The sequence below is a fragment of the Hyperoodon ampullatus genome (genome assembly GCF_949752795.1).
Source record: "Hyperoodon ampullatus genome assembly, chromosome: 15".
In the NCBI taxonomy this organism is placed as follows: Eukaryota; Metazoa; Chordata; class Mammalia; order Artiodactyla; family Ziphiidae; genus Hyperoodon; species Hyperoodon ampullatus.
Genome location: NC_136928.1, coordinates 63,454,898 through 63,479,077, shown reverse-complemented (window position 1 = coordinate 63,479,077; position 24,180 = coordinate 63,454,898). Strand labels below are relative to the sequence as shown.

Sequence of the window (24,180 nt, the reverse complement as noted above, 5' to 3'; positions counted from 1 at the left end):
GTCCTGTGAAGACCAAATAATCCAGATGTTAAGAATAATCATCAAAAAAAAAAAAAGAATAATCATCAGATAGACAGATGTTCTTCCTTACCACATTTGGTCTAATTTTCCAAATCACTGTGATATCTATGAATCTTGTACTCAAACTTCAAATATTTTTACCAACTGATAGCACAAACGAGAACCAAAGGCAAAAGCATTTCATTGACAAAACCAGTATCTAAGTCTACATATGAAATTCATGCACTTTATCCCCAGGAAAGCTCCCTAGAATTCAAGACGTATTTCATTCAATTCTAATAAATGTATGCTAATACCAAACACCCAATAGATGAGAAGCAACAACTTAGAAGGGAAAAAGAGACTGACTGCTACAAATTTGCCTGACAACATCTACAAGAAATGAGACATACACACAAACACATTTTTCTAAATAAACAGATTTTATGCATTTGCCAAATCCAGAGAACTGAAATCATAAAGAATGAACTTAAATGTATGCAAATTAAACAAACAAACAAAAGAAATGTACCAGCATGCCAGGATGTTCCAAGATGGAACAGAAATGGTGACAAATAAATCTAACTGTATTTATTTATAATTTATGACACCACCTCACCCAAGGGGGTAAGGGGAAAAGCAGCTGTAAAATTTAGTAACTTTCCAAAACCACTTAACTTTGGAAAATGATGTTTTCATTAGAAATTGTAAGGCTAAAGACAAAAGGAACTGTACCTACATACACTTTAGTTGGTAAATGTGTTTCACATAGAGATATGGGTTAACAATTCTAAGCCTGCTTTATATATATATATACTGGGGTTGAGCAAATGAGTAAACGGATGGTGGATGGTGGGTAGGAGCCAGGTTTCTCACTATTGAAGAGGGAAGTTACAGATAAGCAAGGGGAAAAGAGTAAAAATGATGAATTAGAGTTGGAGAAATGAGTGTGAACTCACGCTTTGCTTAATAAAGAAAGAGATGGATAGATATAAAAATAGAGATATAGGTACATGAGTGAGTAAAAACAAATGTATTTCCTAGTTTTATCCAAAAACAGGACCTAGAAGCAATAACACCCAGTAGCAGTAAATATATCCCAGTGCCCAGATCTTAGCTCCTAAATACAATTACCATAAAAGAAAGCAAGAATCCTTGGAGAAATGCCACATTCTATGACTAGGGCAGTGAAAATACAACATAAGCGAGGAGTATCTTGTAGAAAGAAAGGAAGTGCTCAAAAAGCAAAAGCATGGGGCATGTCAAGGGAATGCAGGAGCCAACTTGAATGTGCTCCCAATGACCAAAGGTGGAAATATGTGAGCAACCAAAAAACTAGTGTGGGACAGGATTACCCTCCAAAGTATGAAGTAAATATACATGTGTCCATACTAATACAAATGACTGAATAAATAAATGGGAAAATGGAACAAATCTTCCTTAGAGAAGAGCCCGAAGTATCATATGTAGATACATACCCCTCCAAAAGTGTGAGCTAGACTTCAGTGACTCACATCCAAAGAACAAAACATGAAAAGGGGAAGGTAGTAAATTTACAGTGGAGATAATGATGAAAAATCTGCAAAAGGAATTAAGGAAACACTCCCATTTATCACTGCAACAAAAAGAATAAAATATCTACGAATAAACCTACCTAAGGGGACAAAAGACCTGTATGTAGAAAACTATAAGACACTGATGAAAGAAATTAAAGATAATACAAACAGATGGAGAGATATACCATGTTCTTGGAATGGAAGAATCAACATTGTGAAAATGACTATACTACCCAAAGCAATCTACGGATTCAATGCAATACCTATCAAACTATCAATGGCATTCTTCACAGAACTAGGACAAAAAATTTCACAATTTTTTTGGAAACACAAAAGACCCCGAATAGCCAAAGCAATCTAGAGAAAGAAAAACGGAGCTGGAGGAATCAGGCTACTGGACTTCAGACTATACTACAAAGCTACAGTAATCAAGACAGTATGGTACTGGCACAAAAAAAATATATAGATCAATGGAACAGGATAGAAAACCCAGAGATAAGCCCATGCACACATGGTCACCTTCTTTTTGATATAGGAGGCAAGAATATACAATGGAGAAAAGATAGCCTCTTCAATAAGTGGTGCTGGGAAAACTGGACAGCTACATGTAAAAGAATGAAATTAGAACACTCCCTAACACCATACATAAAAATAAACTCAAAATGGATTAAAGACCTCAATGTAAGGCCAGACACTATAAAACCCTTAGAGGAAAACATAGGGAGAACACTCTATGACATAAATCACAGCAAGATCCTTTTTGACCCACCTCCTAGAGAAATGGAAATAAAAACAAAAATAAACAAATGGGACCTAATGAAACTTAAAAGCTTTTGCACAGCAAAGGAAACCATAAACAAGACGAAAAGACAACCCTCAGAATGGGAGAAAATATTTGCAAATGAAACAACAGACAAAGGATCAATCTCCAAAATTTACAAGCAGCTCATGCAGTTCAATATCAAAAAAACAAACAACCCAATCCAAAAATGAGTAGAAGACCTAAATAGACATTTCTCCAAAGAAAATACACAGATTGCCAACGAACACATGAAAGGATGCTCAACATCACTAATCATTAGAGAAATGCAAATCAAAACTACAATGAGATATCACCTCACATGAGTCAGAATGGTCATCATCAAAAGTCTACAAACAATAAAAGCTGGAGAGAGTGTGGAGAAAAGGGAACCCTCTTGCACTGTGGGTGGGAATGTAAATTGATACAGCCACTGTGGAGAACAGTATGGAGGTTCCTTAAAAAACTAAAAATAGAACTACCATATGACCCAGCAATCCCACTACTGGGCATATACCCTGAGAAAACCATAATTCAAAAAGAGTCAAGTACCACAATGTTCACGGCAGCTTTATTTACAATAGCCAGGACATGGAAGCAACCTAAGTGTCCATCGACAGATGAATGGATACAGAAGATGTGGCACATATATACAATGGAATATTACTAAGCCATAAAAAGAAACAAAACTCAGTTATTTGTAGTGAGGTGGATGGACCTAGAGTCTGTCATACAGAGTGAAGTAACTCAGAAAGAGAAAAGCAAATACCGTATGCTAACACATATATATGGAATCTGAAAAAAAAAAAAGGTTTTGAAGAACCTAGGTAGGGGCAGGACAGGAATAAAGATGCAGACGTAGGGAATGGACTTGAGGACACAGGGAGGGGGAAGGGTAAACTGGGACAAAGTGAGAGAGTGGCATGAACATATATACACTACCAAATGTAAAATAGATAGCTAGTGGGAAGCAGCCGCATAGCACAGGGAGATCAGCTCGGTGCTTTGTGACCACTTAGGGGGGTTGGATAGGGAGGATGGGAGGGAGACGCAAGAGGGAGGAGATATGGGGATATATGTATACATACTGCTGATTCACTTTGTTATACAGCAGAAACTAACACAACATTGTAAAACAATTATACTCCAATAAAGATGTTAAAAAAAAAATTTACAGTGGAGAAACATGGCAAATACTACCTTAACCAAATGATCACGGTTAACAACACCAAAGTTAATACCATGTACTCCTAATATGATGAGGAAGTCATTTCACCTCTGCATTACTCTTCCCCAAAACTGATAACCTGCCGATGCAGGGGACACGGGTTCGAGCCCTGGTCCAGGAAGATCCCACATGCCACGGAGCAACTAAGCCCGTGCACCACAACTACTGAGCCTGCGCTCTAGAGGCTGCGAGCCACAACTACTGAGCCCGCGTGCTGCAACTACTGAAGCTCGAGTGTCTAGAGCCCGTGCTCCACAACAAGAGAAGCCACTGCAATGAGAAGCCCATGCACTGCAATGAGAAGCCCGCGCACCACAACGAAGAGCAGCCCCCGCTCGTGACAACTAGAGAAAGCCCGTGCACAGCAACGAAGACCCAATGCAGCCAAAAATAAATAAATAAATAATTTTTTAAAAAAATAAATAAATTTTAAAAATATACTTGTAAAGTAAGCACACTACAAAATATAATGAAATACGTAATTTAAGGCTAACTTTGTCATCATATATTTGGCAAGTTGGTGTCAGACAAATACCATAATAACCTAGTCAGATTGGTCAATCACTCATAAAGCATTTAGTGAGCTCCTGCTCTGTGTCAGACACTTCTCTCGGTGCTAGAAATACAAAGATGATAGTGGTGATGTCACCTTCCACTCTGAACAGTAAAAACAAAACTGATAATGTGATGTCATCTTCTACTTTGAGCAACCCAGTTTTCTTCCTAAAGACTCAAAACAGTGTGGTAAAAATGAAGACACCTGGGTCCCACTTATCAGCAAATCTAATTCAAAAGGTTTACGATAGTCCCTCACCACGCTTTTGAGAAACAGAGGTGAGGGAGGAAGCTTATCAAAACCACTTATGACTTATAAATTATATCTCCCCATTTTCCTCGAGCCACTGTAATTAGTAGAAGGAGCATGTAATATGGCATAGGGTGTACTTGGCTGTGTGTGTGTGTGTGTGTGTGAAGAGAGACATTAAGACTGATAACCACTACAATAAAGAGTTCTTGGTGGGGGGCGGTGGGGGGGTTGTTAATTATAATTGCCAAGGAAGAAGTAAGAATTTGTACAAACCAGAGGCCCTCAAAGTAACATGTGCAGATTCCTGGGATCCCCAAGACCCTTTCAGAAGGTCCATCAGGTCAAAACCATTTTCAAAATACCAAAAACATTATTTGCTTCTTTCACTGTATTGGCACTCATTGCATTTCACTCATTAGCATTTATTGATGGCTCAAAAGTAACGGTAGGTAAAAACGCTGGTATCTTAGCAGTAGCAGCACACTATACTGGTAGTCATTACATTCTTTGCCACTACACTCACCACACTCTATTTAAAAAAGAACAAAAAAAACCCAGTTTCATTCAAGAATGTCTTTGATGTAGCTGTAGCTATAAATTTAACACATTTTATAAAATCTCAACCCTTGAGTACACACTTTTTAATATTCTGTGTGTTGAAATGGGAAGTATAATGGTTGTCTCAGGCACTTACACGACTGCATTGCAAGCTGAACTAGCCACTTGTCTATAGAACATCATTTTTCTTGAAAGAACGACTGACAGACAAATGATGGTTACTTAATCTTGGGTATTTAGCAAATATTTCCTTGAAAATCAACAGTGAGCCTAGGGACTTCCCTAGAGGTCCAGTGGTAAAGAATCTGCCTTCCATTGCAGGGGATGCAGGTTCTATCCCTGGTCGGGGAACTAAGATCCCACATGCCATGGAGCAACTAAGCCTGCGCGCCATAACTACTGAGGCCACATGCCACAAAACCACAGAGCCCAGGCACTCTGTAGCGCGCACGTCACAACTAGAGAAGCCCACGCGCAGCAACAAAGAACCCGTGCAGAGCAACAAAAAGATCCCATGTGCCTCAACGAAAATCTTGCGTGCTGCAAGTAAGACCCGATGCAGCCAAAAAAATAAAGAAAATAAACAAATATTTAAAAAAAGAAAATCAACTGTGAGCCTATAACATCAAGGAAAACAACTGTCAATATCTATGGCTAACTACAAAATTCAAGCTTTGAGAAAATTAGAATTTTGCAAACTCATTTCTACCAGTGCGGACTTAAAAGCTTCCTACCTCAAAAAGACTTTTCTGATGAGAATGTGAAATTAACAAATGTGATTCTTTGACAATGAATAATGAAATGTATAAACATTCGGAAGATCTGCATAACCCAAGGAACAAATATTTTCCAGATGATTAATGCACGGGGTTAAGAAATCCTGCATGGATAAAAGACACATTCAAAGTGGAGGACAGACCAACTGATCTTAATGAAAACAGAGTATGAAAACTTCATTTCATTGCTATGATTTCAAATTCTACATTGCAATTAAATCTTTCCGAAACTGCCTTTAGGAGTACACCATCTTGATTTCATTGATAGCTTCACAGATATATTCAAAATGTGTAACTTACTGTATGTCAACTATATGTCAGTAAAAGTTTAAAAAGTAAGAAACTACTACTTGAGTTTTCGTATGGCATCAAAGAAGAATATTCACAATTATCTGAAAGGTCTATTAAAATACTCTGCCCTTTTCTCATTACATATCTGTATGAGACCAGAATTTCCTCACATGCTTCAAGTAAAATAACATATCACAAGACAGTGAATACAGCTACAGATATGAGAATCCAGCTGTTTTCTATTAAGCTAGACATTAAATATATTTGCAAAAATGTTAATAAATGCCAAACTTCTTACACCTAAAACTAGCACAACATTGTAAATCAACTATAATTCAATTAAAAAAAAAAAAAGCTGGACTTCCCTGGCGGTCCAGTGGTTAAGACTCCGCGCTTCCATTGCAGGGGGCACGGGTTCAGTCCCTGGTCAGGGAACTAGGATCCCACATGCCGCACAATGCAGCCTAAATAAATAAATAATTTTTGTAAAGGCTAATCTCATATATTCCCTGTTTTGGAAAATAAAGTTATTTTCATTAAAAATGCTACTTGGGGGGGGAGGGATAAATTGGGAGATTGGGGTTGACATATACACACTACTATATATAAAATAGATAACTAATAAGGACCTACTGTATAGCACAGGGAACTCTTCTCAATACTCTGTAATGACCTATCTGGGGAAAGAATCTAAAAAAAAGAGCTGATATATGTATATGTATAACTGATTCACTTTGCTGTACAGCAGAAGCTAACACAACACTGTAAATCAACTATACTCCAATAAAAAATTTTTTTAAATGCTGCTTATGTTATTAATATGGAATGGGTTTATTACTGTTATTTTAAATGAATTAAAAGTAAATACTTCTAATGTTTCTCAGTTTTAGTTTCTAATTTGATAGGTATTAATAGACATAATCCACATAAAAGTTCTTTGAGGTTATCAGTAATTTTGAAAAGTATAAAGGAATTCTGAGACTGAAAAGTTTGAAAACAACTGCTGGAGATTTGATGATACTTTATTTAGCTATTCACCTCTGGATAACCTTACTGAATGCATCATAACTATCTTCCTTTGAAGAACCAGAATAAACACTGAGAAAAAAAGGAGGTATGATAGGTAGAATAATAACTCTCTGTTGTAATATGAAAAGATCTTCAATTGTTAAATTTGTTAAGTACAAAAAGGCAAAGGATAAGACAAAATATGAGATATTGGCATTTATTACACTTCAGCTTCCATTTGCTGAAAAGAGGGAGAAAATGATGACGTGTCCATACGTGCTTATATATGCATAAAGAAACACCAGGCACTCGAGAAACCGATAAAGGCAAATACCTATAAGGGAAGGGGAATATGGAATACACAGAAGGGTACAGGAATGAGGCTTCTCAATGAATATCTTTAATTTTTAACATACAAATGTATTCAAAATTTTTTAATTTATAATTTAATTGAAACAACATAATCCTAAACCAATATTATGCCATAATTCAAATGTATTTTCAATTTTTATGCTGCTCTGACCTCAGAAAAACAAAAAATTTTACTCTTTTTTTCAGCTCCGAGGCAAAACAGTATCACCAGCAACTAAATACTCATGCCAGAAGAATAAGTATCTCATTTCTAAAACACAAAAGGGAAATGTTTTTTTAAACCTATAAATAAATCCATCATCTGAAAAAAAATAGTAATGAATAAAGTAATTATAAAGAAAATATTAGGAGTTTCCTGGTGGTCTAGTGGTTAGGATTTGGCGTTTTTACTGCCGTGGTCTGGTTTCAATCCTTGGTCGGGGAACTGAGATCCCGCAAGCCACACAATGCGGCAAAAAAAAAAGAAAAGATTCAGGTAAAACCATGAAATCAGCAGTTATTTTAATTCTTTTATACTTAAAAGATGTCATTGACAGAATTAAAAGCAAAATTAGATACTGCACAAGAAAAAAATCAGTGAACCTGAATATAAAGCAAAAGAAATTATCCAAAAGGAAGCAGAGAGGAAAAAAAGGAAAAAAATAATTCTCAGTGAACTGTGGGACAATATTAAGATATCTAACATACTTTTTTTTATTTGGAGTCTAGAAAACAAAGGAAGTGAAAAAGAAAAATATCTGAGATGATAATGATGACTGCTTTTCCAAATTTGCTGCAAACTACAACCCACACATCTGAGAAACTTGACAAATTCCAAACAGGATTAAATTCAAAGAAAATTATTCAAAGGCACATGATAATAGACTAGCAGGAAAATGTTAATAATTTTTTAAAATCTTAAAGCAACTAGAGGAAAAAAGACACCCTGTATTCAGAGGAACAAATATTTAAAAATCACATAATTCTCAGAATCTGTGCAAGCCAAAATACAACAGAACATTTATAAAATGCTAAAAGAAGTAATGTCAACATACCCACTGAATTCAATACCTACCAAACTACCTTTCAAAAATGGAGTAAAAAAGCTACAGAAATCAAAACAGTATGGTAGTGGGAATTCCCTGGCGGTCCAGTGGTTAGGAACCTGTGCTTTCAAAAATAGGCAAAGGACCTGAAAACACACTTCTCCAAAGATGATATACAAATGGCCAATAAACACATGAAAAGGTGTTCAACATAATTAGTCATTAGAGAAATACAAATCAAAACCATAACAATACAAATTCACACTCATTAGGATGATTATCCAAAAAAAGGAAAATAACAAGTGTTGTCAAGGCTGCAAAAAGAATGGAACCCCCAAGCATTGCTGGTAGGAATGTAAAATGGTGCAACTACTGTGGCAATCAGTTTGGTGGTTTCTCAAAAAGTGAAACACAGAATTACTATATGACCCAGCAATTGTACTCTTAGATAGATATCCAAAAGAATGGAAAGCAAGACTCAAGCGGATACTTGTACACCAACATTCATAGCACTATTATTCACAAAAGTCAAAAGGTAGAAACAACCCAAATGTCTATCAACAGATAAATGAATAAACAAACTATGGTATATCATACAATGGATATTATTCAGCTTTAAAAAGGAATTCTGATACATGCTACAACATAAATGAAGTCTGAAAACATGCTAAGTGAAATAAGCCAGACATAAAAGGACAAATATTGTATGAATCCACCTAAATGAGGTACCTAAGATAGGTGAAATCATAGATAAAGAAAGGATAAGAGTGGTTGCCAAAGCTGGAGGAAGGAGTCAGTAGGGAGTTAAGTGTTTAATGGGTACAAAGTTTCAGTTGGAACAGATGAAAACATTCTAGAGATGGATGCTGGAGATGGTTGTATTGGATTGGCCAAAAAGTTCATTCTGTAACATCTTACGGAAAAAACCCAAATGAACTTTTTGGCCACCCCAATAAATAATACAAATGTACTCATGCCAGAGAACTGTACACTTAGAAACTGGTAAAACAGTGAATTTTGTTATACATATTCTACCACAATTTTTTTAAGTGTCTTTGTATAGCTGGGCCTTGCCAGATAGTTTATGCTACAATGTGATTTATGGTGAACTCCTCTTTTTGTTCTCCTGCTACCCTGGGCCACACTGTATCAGTGTGACCTCTGCAGGAGAGAGCGGGGCTGGAGACTGAGTAGCTAAGGTCAGTCACAAGCTTGCTCCATGCCTACATGACCAGCCCCCAATAAAAACCCTGGATACCAAGGCCTAGCTGAGCTTCCCTGGTTGGCAACACTGCACACTTGTTGTCATGCGTCACTAAGAGGACAACTGGACTCTCACACTTGGTCTCTCCTGCACTCCACTGTACTGTATGCACCTTTTCCTCATTTTAACCTGTATTCTTTCTCTGTAATAAACCCCGTCTGTAAGTATAACAGCTCTGATCCTTCTAACAAATCATCAGACCTGAAGGTGGTCTTGGTGACCCTGACACATATGGAAAAGAATATGCCATATATATATTAACCATGAGAAAGTTGGATTGGCTTCATTAATACAAAACAAGGAACACTTTAGAGCAAAAAGTATTACCAAATATAAAGAAGAACATACACTGTGATAGTCAATTCATCAACAAAATATAATCCCTAACAGGTATATCAAATAACAGAAAGTCAAAAAACGTGAAACAACAAATCAACAAAACTAAAAGAAAAAATAGACAAATCCAGAATTACAGTTGGAAATTTCAAAACTGCTCTCAGGAACTGACAGGAAAAAAAGGAAAATCAATAGAAATGTAGAGATTTAAATAACCCAATTAACATTTAGAGAGCAATCTACGCCACAACGACAGAACACATACATTATTTTCAAACAGACACAGAACACTCACCAAGACAGACCATGTAATAAGCCATAAAACAAGTCTCTTGTTAGTTGTCTGGGCCCAACAGAGAAAAACAGATGCAACATTTCCTAAACTTATTTGACCATAAACCCTTTCTGCAAAGGCATCTCCAGGGACTGTTTCTCAGAACACTTTGGGAAAACCTATCCCATTCATTCTCAACATCTCTCCCTAATTGTCCTCCTGGTTGTGACTAAGGAAATAAGGGAGTCAATAAATATACCTCTTCCTTGACTACCAATCCAGGATTAATCAATGTTATGCAGTGCACACAAAAGTCCTAAGGCAGGAGTAAGCTTGACGTATTTGGGGAACAGCAAGGGGGCCAGAATGGCTGGAACAACATAAGGTAAAGGACAAGTGGTAGAAGATGAAATCAGAAAGTTAAGCAGAGGTCAAAGCATATAAAACCTTCTAAGCCTTGGCCAGGATTTTTAAGTGTGATTTTAAGTATGATAGGATTTTGAGAAAAGAATATTATCTTATTTACATTTTTAAAAGAGCTCTCAGGCTGCTGTGTAAAGAACAGAATGGAAACTAGGCAACCAGTTAGGAAGCTCTGGCAGCAGCATAAGAGATGGCTAAGACCAGAGTGGCTTAGACCAGATTAAATGTGTTTGTCAAAGAAAAAAAGCCCAGAAAAATCTACATAAGTTGTGTTGAGATGCCTTAAAGCATTTTCCCTACTTGGCTCCCAGGACATCTCATTCTCTTCCTCATGAGAAGCTTAATCTAGCTTCCTTACATGATATCCCTCACCTCTTCAACCTCTTCAAGTTGGAAATGTTCCAAGGCTCACTCACAAACCTTTTTTTTCTGGCTACTCTGATTCCTATGGTGATTTCATCCAGACACTTGGCTTTAAATGTTATCTACATAATGATAATTCCCAATTTTAAAGCTCCACCTTAGGCCTCTCCCCTAAACTCCAGACTCATGTATCCACTTAACTATATAGTAAACATCTCAAACTTAACAAACCAAAATTGAGCTCCTAACCTTCCCCCTCCAAACCTGTTTCTGTTAAGTCTTCCCTTTCTCAGATAATAGCAACTCCATTATTGCAATCTCAGGGATAAACCTTAAGAAATATCCATGACTCCTCTCTTTCTCTCACACTCCACTCCAAGTATATCAGCAAATTCTTTTGACTCTACCTTCAAAATATACCCAGTAATGAACCACTTCTTACCCACTTTCCACAGCTATTACTCAATCCAAGCCATCATCTGTAACTTGGATTGCTACTTTCCTCTTAACTGTTGGTTCAGCCCTTGCCACTGCCTTCACCACTCCCCAACTGTAGTCTACTCTGAACATGGCAGTCAAGTGGTTCTAGTAAGTCTAAACTATAATAGATCATGTCACCAACTGCTCAAAACTTTCCAATGGCTATCTCACTCAAGTAAAGGACCTTACAATGGTCTTCCAGACCTAATGTCATCTGACCACAACACCTTTGTGCCTCTGCTCCAGCTATTTATTTTCCTCTTAATCTCATGTCAAACTACTCTGCCCCATGTCACTCCATTCCAGTTGCAATAACCTTCTTGCATTCCTCAAATACTCCAGGCCTGCTCTAGCCACAGGACCTTTAAACTTGCTGTACCCTCGACCTAAAACTATCTAGCCCCTAACCCCTAAAATTATCTAGAATGCAAGGCTTGTTTTTTCACCTACTTCAAGTCTTCACTCAAATGTCAGTTCAGTGACGTCTACCCTGTTCTTGCCATTTAAAACTTCTCCCACTCTTGGGGACTTCCCTGGTGGTCCAGTGGCTAAGACTCTGCACTCCCAATGCAGGGGGCCCGGGTTCAATCCCTGGTCAGGGAACTAGATCCCACATGCCACAACTAAGAGTTTGCATGCTGCAAATGAAGATCCCGTATGCTGTAACTGAAGATCTTGCATGCTGCAACGAGGGTCCCTCATGCCGCAACAAAGGTCCCACATGCCACAACTAAGACCTGGCGCAGCCAAATAAATAATTAAACAAATAAATATTTTTTAAAATAAAAATAAATAAAATTTCTCCCATTCTTTAACATTCCTTATGCACCAGCTCTGCTTTATTTGCTTTATAATTCTCCATAGCATTTTCCTCTATCTAACATACTATGTGTTCTACTTACTTACCATATTTATAGTCTGTCTCCCCCAACTAGAATATAAACTCTAGAGATTTTTGTCTGTTTTCATCTCCTGCTATGCACCTAGTCCCTAGAGCAGTACCTTTCACACAGAACTGAGTTTGTCCAATACTGAATGATTGAAAGTTAAATTAAGCCTCTGCAGAAGTGTCAAGTTTTGTTAGGCCCAATTCAAATCCTAGGACTAGAGTAATTAAAATATACCAATTCCTTTGTCTATTTATACCATATGAATAATATTCAATATTCTTAAGTGCTTTTAGTTATGCTTTTATTTTATAATATATTTAACCTGACAATTATAGAGGTGCTTACTGATTCCAAATAGTTCAACTTCTTACTTACTCTGGCATCACTATAAACAGAAAGAACACCAGGCTTCAGCTACAAGTCCTAGGTTCAAATTCTAGCTCTACCATTTACTAGTAGTATGACTCAGGCAATTTAGCCTCCTTCAAGTCTTAGTTTCTCATCAATAAAATAGAAAGGTGGGGATGGATTAAAGACCTGCCTGCCTTACCTATCCTGCACCTAATCATAAGATTATTGTCAAAATGTCTGAGTCAAAAATTTTGAAAGTCAAAAATGTATGAGAAAATGCTTTATAAACTTTTTGACTTTTGAAAGTCAAAAATGTATGAGAAAATGCTTTATAAACCATAAATGATAATACATAAGTATCAGTTAAATGTCTGTATTGTAGTTTGGGAAAAACCTGAATGGAACAGAAAAGTTCAGTGTTTGGGGCAGCATATCTCATCATACCTCCCTGCCCCTCACATTTAACTCTAGTTTTGGAGTCAGACTGGCTCTTCCACTTACTTACTACACCTTAAGCAAGTTACTCAACCTCTCTGAGTCATTGTTTCCACATCCATAAATGGAGAAAATACCAACCTTGTAGCAGCCTTTTGAAGATGAGAGGTTATATAGACATAAATGTAATGTAACTACAGAATACACTTAACAAATGACATTTTTATTAGTTGTCTTGACCTTCTTTAAAATGGACAAAAACCCAAAAGTATGTAATATAAACTACACTATGGAGGTAGGGAAGATGATTTTTGACTTGGAAATTGCATGTGAAAGGATAAGAAGGAAAGTGAGAAAGAGGTAATCAAGCAATAATCTCAACAGTTTACCTATTAAATTTGTTCTTTCCTTCTTGCCTTTCTCCAAGGTTAAATAATAGGATGAGACGCAAAGATCATCATACAGAAAACCATATTTAGTAACCTAAAAAAGTTCATTTCAAAACTAAATATTATATAGTATTTTCTCTTCAAAGGAGAATATTTTTATCAGTTTTTTAATTTCTCACACACCAAGATATATTTTAACACTCTAGAACTCAAGGTACATGCCAAAAAAAAAAAAAGTTGTGGTTTTCCAATTATAGAACCCCGATATAATTTTATTAAATATATTTAGAAATATGACAGAAAGAATTAAAACAACTTAAAAAATAAAACTGCTATTAAGATATATACCATACAAACAGTTCAAGAATGCTTTATGAAATCATTAGACTTTGATATATTTTCTCACTTCTATGACACTAGTAATTATAAGGTATAACAACCACTTTCCGGGGCGGGGGGAACCTCCCACATTAAATATACACTTAAGATATAAAACATACCAATTTCAGAAAACATTAAAATGTGATATATTCCTCTGAGATGGTGAAAACGTTCTATTTCTTGAGCTAGGGGATAGTTACACAGAGTATATTTGTGGATATTCATCAAAGTGTACACCCATTTTGTACACCCATTTATACTTTTTCTATATGTACATTTATTTCAAAGTAAATTTATGTAATGTACCACAACCATACAGATACAGCTATCAACCAGATGAATTACTGATCTTAATATGAAAGGTGAAAAAATAAAGCTTTTAAAAGAAAACATAGGAAAGTTAACTTCATGACACTGAGGTAGGTAGAGATTTCATAAATGGAAACAGAAGAACTTCATGACACTGAGGTAGGTAGAGATTTCATAAATGGAAACAGAAGAACACTAACCAGCTGATAAACTGGACTTCTTTAAAATTAAGAACTTTGACTCACCAAAATACCAAGATCCTGAAAAAGCTACAGAGTAGAAGATATCTGCAATACATATACCTAAAAAGACTATATCCAGAATATATAAAGAACTAAAAATCAATATGAAAAAAGTAAATACTCTAGTATAAAAAGGGCTAAAGACTTAACAGACACTTCACAAAAGCAGAAGTCCAAATGACTAATAAACATGGGGCTCCTAATATGAAAAGGTGCTCAACTTCATTAGTCATCAGAAAATAAAATCAAAACTACAACGTAATACCACTACACACCCTTCAAGAAAAACTAAAAATAAAAAGACTGACAATACCAAGTGTTGGCAAACATGTGGAACAACTGGAATTCTCTCATATACTTCTGGTGGGAGTATAAGTTTGTAAAACCACTTGGCAAAACTTCAGCAAAATCTACTAAAAATGAACATACCATAGCCATAACCATGACCTAATAATTCCACTTAAGGTACATACCCAACAAAAATGCATATATACATTCATCAGGAAAAAGAGTACAAAAATGTTCAAAGCAGCAAAACTATAAATAACAAAAATGTCCATCAACAGTAGAATGGATAAACTGTGGTTTATTCACAGAATAGAACACAACAACAAGAATAAACAAACTACAGTATAACATGGATTAATCTCATAAATGTAATGTTGAGCAAAAGAAGCTCAAACAAGTTATACTACATGATTCCACTTATACAGAGTTCAAAAACAGACAAAACTTTTCTATGGTCTTAGAATACAAGGAATACAGTGTGAGTTGGGAATTCCACTACTGATATTTATTGAGCTGGGTGCTAATTACAATGACACGCCTATTTTGTGAAACTTCATCTAGCTGTACACTTTTCTATATGTATGTCGTACTTCTTTAAAAATCTTACATTAAATAAGGTCCCCAACTAGTGAATCATGATTTCTAATCTTTTCCTACCACCAAGATTCTTCACCTATACTACGCTCAGAGACTTAACTAGCAATGGTCCTATATCACCTGCAATGTTCTTAGGAATTTAAATGTCAATATCTCTGTCCATATCTACTATATGCTAAGCCCTTTAATGTTCACTTGTTCAGATACTTATTAAATTTATGTACAAAACCTGTGCTTGCTGGGGTACAAAAAAATTAGTAAGACATAGTTCCTGTCTTCTAGGAGTTCATAATCTTATAGAAGACCACATACACAGATAACAAGGTAAATATATAGAGATACACACAGGATATTATGGGAACACAAAGGAACATCAGAAACAGCCAGGGGGAGGTAAGGCATCAGTGTAGGCTTCTAGGAGGTGTTAACACCTGAGTCCTTAAAAGATGAGAAGGAGTTATCCTGGCAAAGTGCATTCCAACACAGGAAACAGCTTGAATAAAAACACAGTGATAAGAAACAGCACAGTGTATTTAAAGAAACAATGAACAGCTGCTAGACAGTTGCTGAAGCGTAGTAAAAGGGAGAACTGGGATGGGGTTGGGGGAAGTGGCCAAAGAGATAGGAAGATGCCAAGTCATGAAGAGACTTAGACCTTATCCAACAGGAAAGATGGGTCAGTGAGATTTATGCAAAGAAATTATGTGGTCAGATAGATTATTCAGGGAGCAATGTAGAGGATGGACTTAAAGGGAATAAAGTTGGCAGAAAGAAGGACGGTTAGGAGGTAGTTATAACTGTCCAGACAGAAGATGATAAGGGCTGAAATAATGAAATGAAAGATACAGCAAATCCGGAAAAAATACAGAGTACAGACACATTATGCTGCTGATCTAGAGACCACATTTTGAGAACCACAAATATACACTATGGGTTGACAATTTTTTTCTGTAAAGGCCCAAATAAATAGTAAATATTTTAGGCTTTACAGGCCACATACAGACTCTATTTCACTTCTTGGTTCTTGTTTGTTTTTTAAAGCCTTCAAAAATTAAAAACCGGGCTTCCCTGGTGGCGCGGTGGTTAAGAATCCGCCTGCCAATGCAGAGGACACAAGTTCGAGCCCTGGTCTGGGAAGATCTCACGTGCCATGGAGCAACTAAGTCCATGTGCCACAACTACTGAAGCCTGCGTGCCTGGAGCCCATGCTCCGCAACAAGAGAAGCCACAGCAATGAGAGGCCCGCTCGCTGCAACTAGGGAAAGCCCACTCGCAGCAGCGAAGACCCAACGCAGCCAAAAATAAATAAATTTTTTTTAAAAATTAAAAACCATTCTTTGTTAGTGGACTTTACCACACACACACACAAAAAAGGCCACAGGCTGGATTTGGACTGCAGACATAGTGAGTTTGCTGATCCCTGCTGTATACCCATAAAGAAGCAAGGATTAACCTTCTTATGAGATTAATTTTCCTAAAATGCTACTTGCATATCAGTCCCCTACTCAGAAACTTCTGCACTGGTCCTGATTACCTACTGCATAAGTTAAATCCCTATGATGCATAGCATTCACAGGCATCTACACTCTAGCTCCAACCAGGCTCGCGAACTACACCCCATGAGAACCTTCCATTCTTATTAAATTGGCCTACTTACATTTACCTGCCTCTGTATCTTTGTGGTGTTCCCCAATGTACTTTCTCCCTTTTCAAATCTACTCAAATACCCTTCCTTCAAAGCATAATTCAAATCCTTTGAAGTGATTACACCCTCGTCCAAACTCCTAAAAGCACTGCCTCAATTTATCTGATATTTATTTTCTGTCTTGAGTTACTACACTTCAGAGAGAGACTTTTAAACTTGAGTAATAATTAGGGTGAATTTACCCTCCAATATCTTCTTGGAGGGCAGGGAATACTGGATACTTTTATCAGTGGATCTAGCATATAACAAGGGGTAAATAAAAACGAAGGTGTGTATGTAGATATATAACACACTTTTTTTTCTGAACTAGCTATAACTGAAGCAAATGTTATTTCACCATTTTATCTGTAATTGAGCACTTTAATTCTATGGATACAATCTGAATGCTGTAGAATTACAGAATGACAATCCAAAAGCACATCTGTCTCTCTCCTACTACATGTTTTTAGGCCTAGTTTAAGGGAACAATAATAATACAAGTAAAATTTTTCCAATGGTCAAAGTTATCAATCTAGATACAATGGGGTCTAGAAGTCACTAGATCAAGTCAAAATTTACTTACGTATATTTTTATTCATTTTTAAAATATGAAATCAGCTTTTATAACTAAATTGCCTTTTTTTTCTTTTAAATTTGGCAGCGATGCATGGCTTGCGGGATCTCATTTCCCTGACCAGGGATTTGAACCCGCGCCCTCAGCAGTGAAAGCAGAGTCCTAACCACTGGACTGCCAGAGAATTCCCCTAAATTGCTTTAAATTCACCCTAATTATTACTCAGGTTTAAAAGTCTCTCTCTCACACACACACACACACGCACGCACGCACGCACGTGCCACACATGGTCTGAATTTTTTTTTTTTTAACAATAAGGTTCTCCATGACAATTCACATTACCAAAATTGCATTACTGATTTCATTCAGAATTTAGGGAAATAAGAATATACTTTAAAATTTTAAGAAAGTTGTCCACTTTAGTTCACTACTGATAAATAGTTTTAATCACAGAATGTTTTCAGCTGGATTAAAGGATTCTTATATTTGAATTACTGAAGAAGTCTTTTCAGGTCTGAAGTGTGAGAACTATGCCTAATTTTACTATGCAAAGAATGTTCAAGAATCTATAAAAATTCCTCCAGAATCATCTGGCCACATTTTCAGTGCAAAAGTTTAAAACACTTTTGAAAGGTATAGAAAACAAAATAAATTAACCAAAAAGTGGCCATGAAAATGAAAACTGTGACTTTTTAAACTCTTCAAAACACATTGAAGAAAAAGTTTAGTGACTCACAACCCTGAAAAGACTATTATTCATTAATAAATTTAATAGTAATAATGCATTGATTGGAGGACAAAACCAGGAGCCAGGGACTCCCATTCCTGTTTTGCCACTGGTTTGTACAGAATCTTGGGCATATCCCCATAAGCTGAACAAGAAAGGCTTAACTGACATGCTAAGGTTGTGAGAACTGATGAAATGTTTATGAAGCACTTTGGAACCGTGAGGGAAGCCACTATAACCATCAAAAGTCATCTGCTTAAAGAAAAACTGTAGCTACCTGTTAGGCTTGCAAATCCTTTATGTCTTCTTAACACAGCAAATCTTCAGTGAGTCAGTAAAGTGCATGTATTTAATGAGCGAGCTTAGCAACCTCAGAGAAATGAATTTACTTCCAAATCTTTTTCTCACAAACCATGTCTCTATCCAACCCAACTATTTGCAAAGGGAAACATGATCCGACCCACACTAAAGATTTGGGTCTAGGTATTGATAAGCCAATACCAAATGACTGAAAATTCAGGAATCAGTGGAATTTTGTCAACTTATCAGAAATGTGACTCCTGAAAATAATCCCAGAAAACAGTCGTTCTAACAAGGGCTTTATTAAAGCGAAAGTCCCTACACTCTCTCACCTAAAGAGCTCTGAAGTATTTTTGGACAGTGTCGATAGAAGACTAAACTCGCTCAAAACCGGACCCAACGCGTTAGGTAGTTCCAGCACCTGCTTGGTGTTAAGCGACTGGAGACTGGGGAGGCTGCTCAGAAAAAAGTGCTGATGCCATCTCCAGCTGCCCCTTTCGTGAATGACAGTAACAATGAAAACACTGACAAAAGAGCTAGGAGGCCACCCCAAGCCTCTGCTTAGCAATACTTCTACCCTACCCCCAACAGACAGAGCAGCAAACCCCAGAAAGGGGCCTCCTCTCACAGACCTAACATGCCCAGACCCTGCCTCTGGTCTGGCAATGTCAAAAAGTACTACCTTTCACTCCTCTCAAGACGGCTGAGCACCTGAAAGGTGAGGGGGAAATGCGGCCTCTCGTTCTGAACTGCCAAGGGGAGCGGGAGAAGACTGCCGGGCAGGAGACGGGCGAGCAGAGCCCGTGTGCACCCCGGGAGACTAAGAAGTCCCCGGGTCGCGGGCGCCGCTCGGAGCGTCGTGGGGAGGAGAGGCGAAGAGAGGAGACGGGAGGGGAGGGGACGGGAGGGGAGGGGTGGGGAAAGGAGGAAGGCGCTTCCCTCCCGCGGCCGGAGGGCGGAGGGTCGCTCGGCTCCGCACGGAGGAAGCAGGGCTCGGGCGCAGGGCGAACCGTCCCCCCGGGGGGTGGCTGCGGCCGGCCGCCCGCTTCCCGGGAGCCGGAGGAGGCGACAAGTAGGCTCGGTCGGGGAGCACATTCTTTCCTCGAGCCTGGTCCTGAGGGAGGGCGCAGGCTGACGAGGCGGCAACTCTCCCTCTCGCCCAACTCCCGGCAGAGCGTGAGGGCGGCCGACCCCGGGCTGACCGGCGGGATGCCGCCCGGGTGGTAAGGCGGCGAGGCCAGCCTCCGGCCCGCTCCCTCCCCACGCGGTCCGCGGCCGGCGGCCGTCAGCGCCCTCGTCCCTCCCGCCGCCGCGCGGGGCCGGGCCGCCGACCTCGGCCGGCCGGGCGCGGGGCCAGGCAGCGGCGGCGGAAGGGCCGGCCGGCCTGGGGCCCTACCTGAGGCTGTGTACCAGCTCCCGGCGTGACTGGCTTCCCGGCAGACCACTCGGTTGGACATCTTGGTGCCTGTGCCGCCTATGGTGCACGAGGATGAATGAGGAGGCGGCGGCGGCGGCGGCAGGAGCGGCTCCGCGAGGGGACGAGACACCGCGGGCCCAGCCCAGGAGGAGGCGGCAGCGGGGAGGGGATCAGCCCGGCCCAGGAGGAGGAGGAAGAGGAGGAGGCGGCGGCCCGGGAGGAGGAGGAGATGGCAGCCGGGGCGGTGGCGGCGGCGGCGGCGGCAACAATCACCACAAACTCGGGCGGCCGCCGGAAGACGGGGCCCGCGGCGGCCTCACCGAAGCCCGGAAAGCCCTGGCCCCGGCCCCCGGAGTCGCCGCTGCTCCCCAGCCGGGGCTGGTTCCGCCGAGCCACCCCCACGGCCCCCTCCCCTCCCGGTCGGCCTCCCGGAGCCACCGCCGGTGACCCCACCCCCGTGACTCCGCGCCCGCCCCCTCCCCCCACCCCCCGCGGGACTCCCCGCACCCACCCCCACCCCCGGCGGGGCCCTCCTGCCCGCCCGGCTGCCGGCCCGCCGGCCCCGCCCCGCCCCGCTCCTCCTCCGGCCGCGCGGCGAGGTTAACGGCGGACACCGGACAGGCCACACGGCATCTGGGGTCGGGCGGCCCCGCTGGGAGACAGCGGCGGCTGCAGCTCCGCGCACACAAAAGCCCAGGGCCGGGGCCTGAACCGGGGAAGGCAGACCCGGAGAAGAGCCAACGCTTCCTTACTCGCCACTCTAACGGGTCCTGCCCACTGAGCATGCCCAGCAGCCTCTGCCAGGCCCGCCGAGGAATCTCGACGTGCGCGGTCCGCTCTCCGGGGTTTAGCGGCAGCAGAGGCTGGGAGGGGGAGGGCGCGGGGAGTAGGACGCAGCCGCAGGGCAAGCCCCCTCCCCCAACCAACTTCCTTAAACGCAGAGCACCCAGGGCAAGACGGTGCGGCTTTCCACGTGGAAAGTCCCCTGTCTTCCCCGCCACACACAGGAATCCTTAGTGGATGCTCACCCCCAAGGTTTCACTACTAGGCACGCAAGTCTGTGGCCACGATGGGAAGTTCATTTGTAGAAGCAGGCATGTGGTAGTGTGCCCGTGGTCCTGCAAATGCTACTTTTTGCTTCACCGGGCCACTCTTACCGTCTAATCATGGCTCTGACACTAAACAGTTATCTTGTTTCAAGTTATATTTATGTAATTGCATGTCTTAACTCCGTAACTAGACTACAGTGTGATATAGCTAGCCTCAGTTTTCTCATCTATAAAATGGGTATAACAATACTCAAGGTGTGTCCCTAGGATTATGAGTTAATAAATGTAAAGAGCCTGATAGAGTAGTCATACAACAAACATTATTTCCAACCCTCTATTATCTTTTAAATCCCACGTGTCAGGAACAAAGAATTACGTTAAAATTATACAAGAATCACAGCAAAGTAGAATATCTTGGAGCTCCAAGGAAATGTTATGGAGTAGACCATTCCAAAACTGGGAAGAGAGTAAGAGAAAGTTGCATACCTTCAACGAAAGACTTGGAGTTAAAATCATAAAAATTGTTATATCTGAATTTCACACTAAACAGATCCCCGGTAGAGTCCAAAACAAACGACTGACTGCTTAATTTTCAAGTTTTACTAGTGTCATATAATAGATTTTTTTTTCAGGCACTATATAGTTTCTACCCCTCCCCTCACCTTTTCAATTTTAAGGCTCAAGGATCTTGCATGAGATCCCAGTCCTGGTCAATTACTGGAACACTTCTGACTTTCACACCTTTTTATACAGTTTTTAAGCTGAAAAAAAAAAACAAAACTCCACTCTGTATAGTTCTTTACTCAATTTTTAACCCTCTCACTTCACCACTAACCTGCCCAAATATTAAGCTATTTCACAGAAAAAAAAAAAAAAAGGACATGCCAAGTAGTCAATTTAGGGATAACAGAAAAAGGACGGCCGGAGCTGATTCCCTGGTACTCTTCCTGAAGTAGCAAAACTCAGTGATACCTGATGAAATGGTAAACTTTTCATTGTAAATTTCAAGAAAAGGAAATAGTTGATATGGTTGATACGGTGTAAGAATGTTGATTGCTCTGTCACTCATCAGCTGTGTGATTATGGATATCTAGTAATTTAACCTTTTCAACGCTCAGTTTTCTCATCTGTCAAGTGCAAACAGCAGTCATATGTTACTCACAGGCTTGCTGTGAGAATCGTTAAGTATCATGAAACAACTTATAAGCTGTTCTTTATGTTTTATCATCCTCTGCTCCTAGCAACAATCCGAGGTCTCATTCCAAACTAGTAATGTAATCTAAAATTAAGCTTCCTCCCTATTAAAATAAAATGCTCAGTTGGAGGCTTCTTTCCCCAAAGGATTTTTCTTACTGATCAAACTCAGCAAAACCACAATGCCAAGCAAAGTGAAAGGTTAGAGGATCTTCTATTATTTCTAGAATGCTCTTAACATATCCCATCATTACTCCTCCTGTCCATTTTACTCTGGCTACCTTATTCAGGGATGTACTCTTGAAAGAAATGTTGAAACTACTCACTTACCCACATCCCCTAAATTAAGGAAGATCCATATAATGCAAAATACTTCATATCCTAGAAGAAGCCTTTTTGGCAATACTGTACAATTCCCATGTCATTAACAATTTCCAGGGACTTCCCCAGTGGTCCAATGGTTAAGACTCCGCGCTTCCACTGAAGTTCAATCCCTCATGAGGGAACTAAGATTCCACATGCCTCGTGGCGTGGCCAAAAAGAAAAAAAAAAAAAATTCCATTATATCCACCAGGGATTTGGGTTTGACGCTCCATAAACATCATCCAAAGTTAAAGGCAAGGAGGAAATCTTCATTAACAGAGAGTCCTTATGAAGCACAGACTTCAACAAATAAGGCACCCAGAGCCCAACATTAATAACACATCTTCTGAAATAGCATGTTGGATAGTCACCGCATCAGTCTGTACTAGCAAACGACTAGAAACAACCACAGTGTCTGTCAATGAGACTTGTTAAATTAGGGTATACCCATACATATGCACCCATTAAAAAGAATAAGGTGGTGCTATATACTGTTATGGAAAGAGCTCCCCCCCCAAAGAACGCAAAAGGCAAATTGCAGAACAGTGTGTAAAGTATGCTACTATTTGTGTAAAAACAAGTACTTATATTCTCACACACTTGCATATACATGGCATACTTCTAGAAGGAAACAAACTGGTAACGGCCAATGTACGTCTTTGTATATCTTTTGAATTTTGTGCCATATACATATACTACCTATACCCAACAATAATTATTTATTAAATAATTTATTAGGCTTGGTTTTGGGAGCCTATATGGCAATATTAAATTGCCCACTTTTAGATTTCACTTATACACAACTGACACCTCGAGAAGCCCCCTAATTACTAAAAGCCCTTTGTCAGAAAAATATTCTAGAATGATACCACAGGGTTTTGAAAAAATCAAGGTTGAGAGAAGGGAGTTTAGCATAAGGATGCTCTTTTAATTTCAATTAACACTGGTACTCTAACCTAGTATCAGTTGACTTTGCTCTTTTCTTCTTTAGAAACCAAACTTAATAAGTAACATTTATTAAACACTAACTATGCACCTGACACTAGGCTAAGTACTTTACATAGTTAATGATTCTTACAAGATGAAAACTTTTTCATTTCCAAATTTTTGGAGTAAATTTTATACACAGAGCTTTTTCCAAATTTATTGTTAATATTACTTAGGATTCCCAGAAATTAAACAACTGAGTCAAAAGATTTGAAGTTTTTTTAAAGGCTGACAAGAGTTTTCTTAAAAAGAAAATTCTTATTCATTACTGATTGCCCCCTTTAGCTCTGGTGACCTATTTTCCACTATTATATTACTTTCCTTCTTTAAATCCAGAGATTTTAAACAAGTGGATTCTCAGTGATAGCCATTTACACCTTCCATCTTTTGTCCCTTGTTGCTACAGTTAGACAATATGTATCAGGCCTCCGATTTGTTACTG

General features: G+C 39.4%; 1 protein-coding gene across 3 annotated transcripts in view; it reads right to left on the bottom strand.

Moving 5' to 3' along the window:
- Positions 1-20,930, bottom strand: part of MEMO1 (mediator of cell motility 1) — a gene marked incomplete at its 5' end in the record, with an annotated part of 129,908 nt that extends 108,978 nt beyond the window's left edge. For 2 of the 3 annotated variants that reach the window (XM_079721220.1, XM_079721221.1), the window contains one exon: positions 20,125-20,249. In XM_079721220.1, the coding sequence (XP_079577346.1) occupies positions 20,125-20,185 (61 nt within the window). Of the gene's footprint in view, positions 1-20,124; positions 20,250-20,656 lie in introns of those variants that run through there. The other variant, XM_079721219.1, reaches the window with a different exon arrangement.
- Between the last annotated feature and the right edge of the window lie 3,250 nt (positions 20,931-24,180).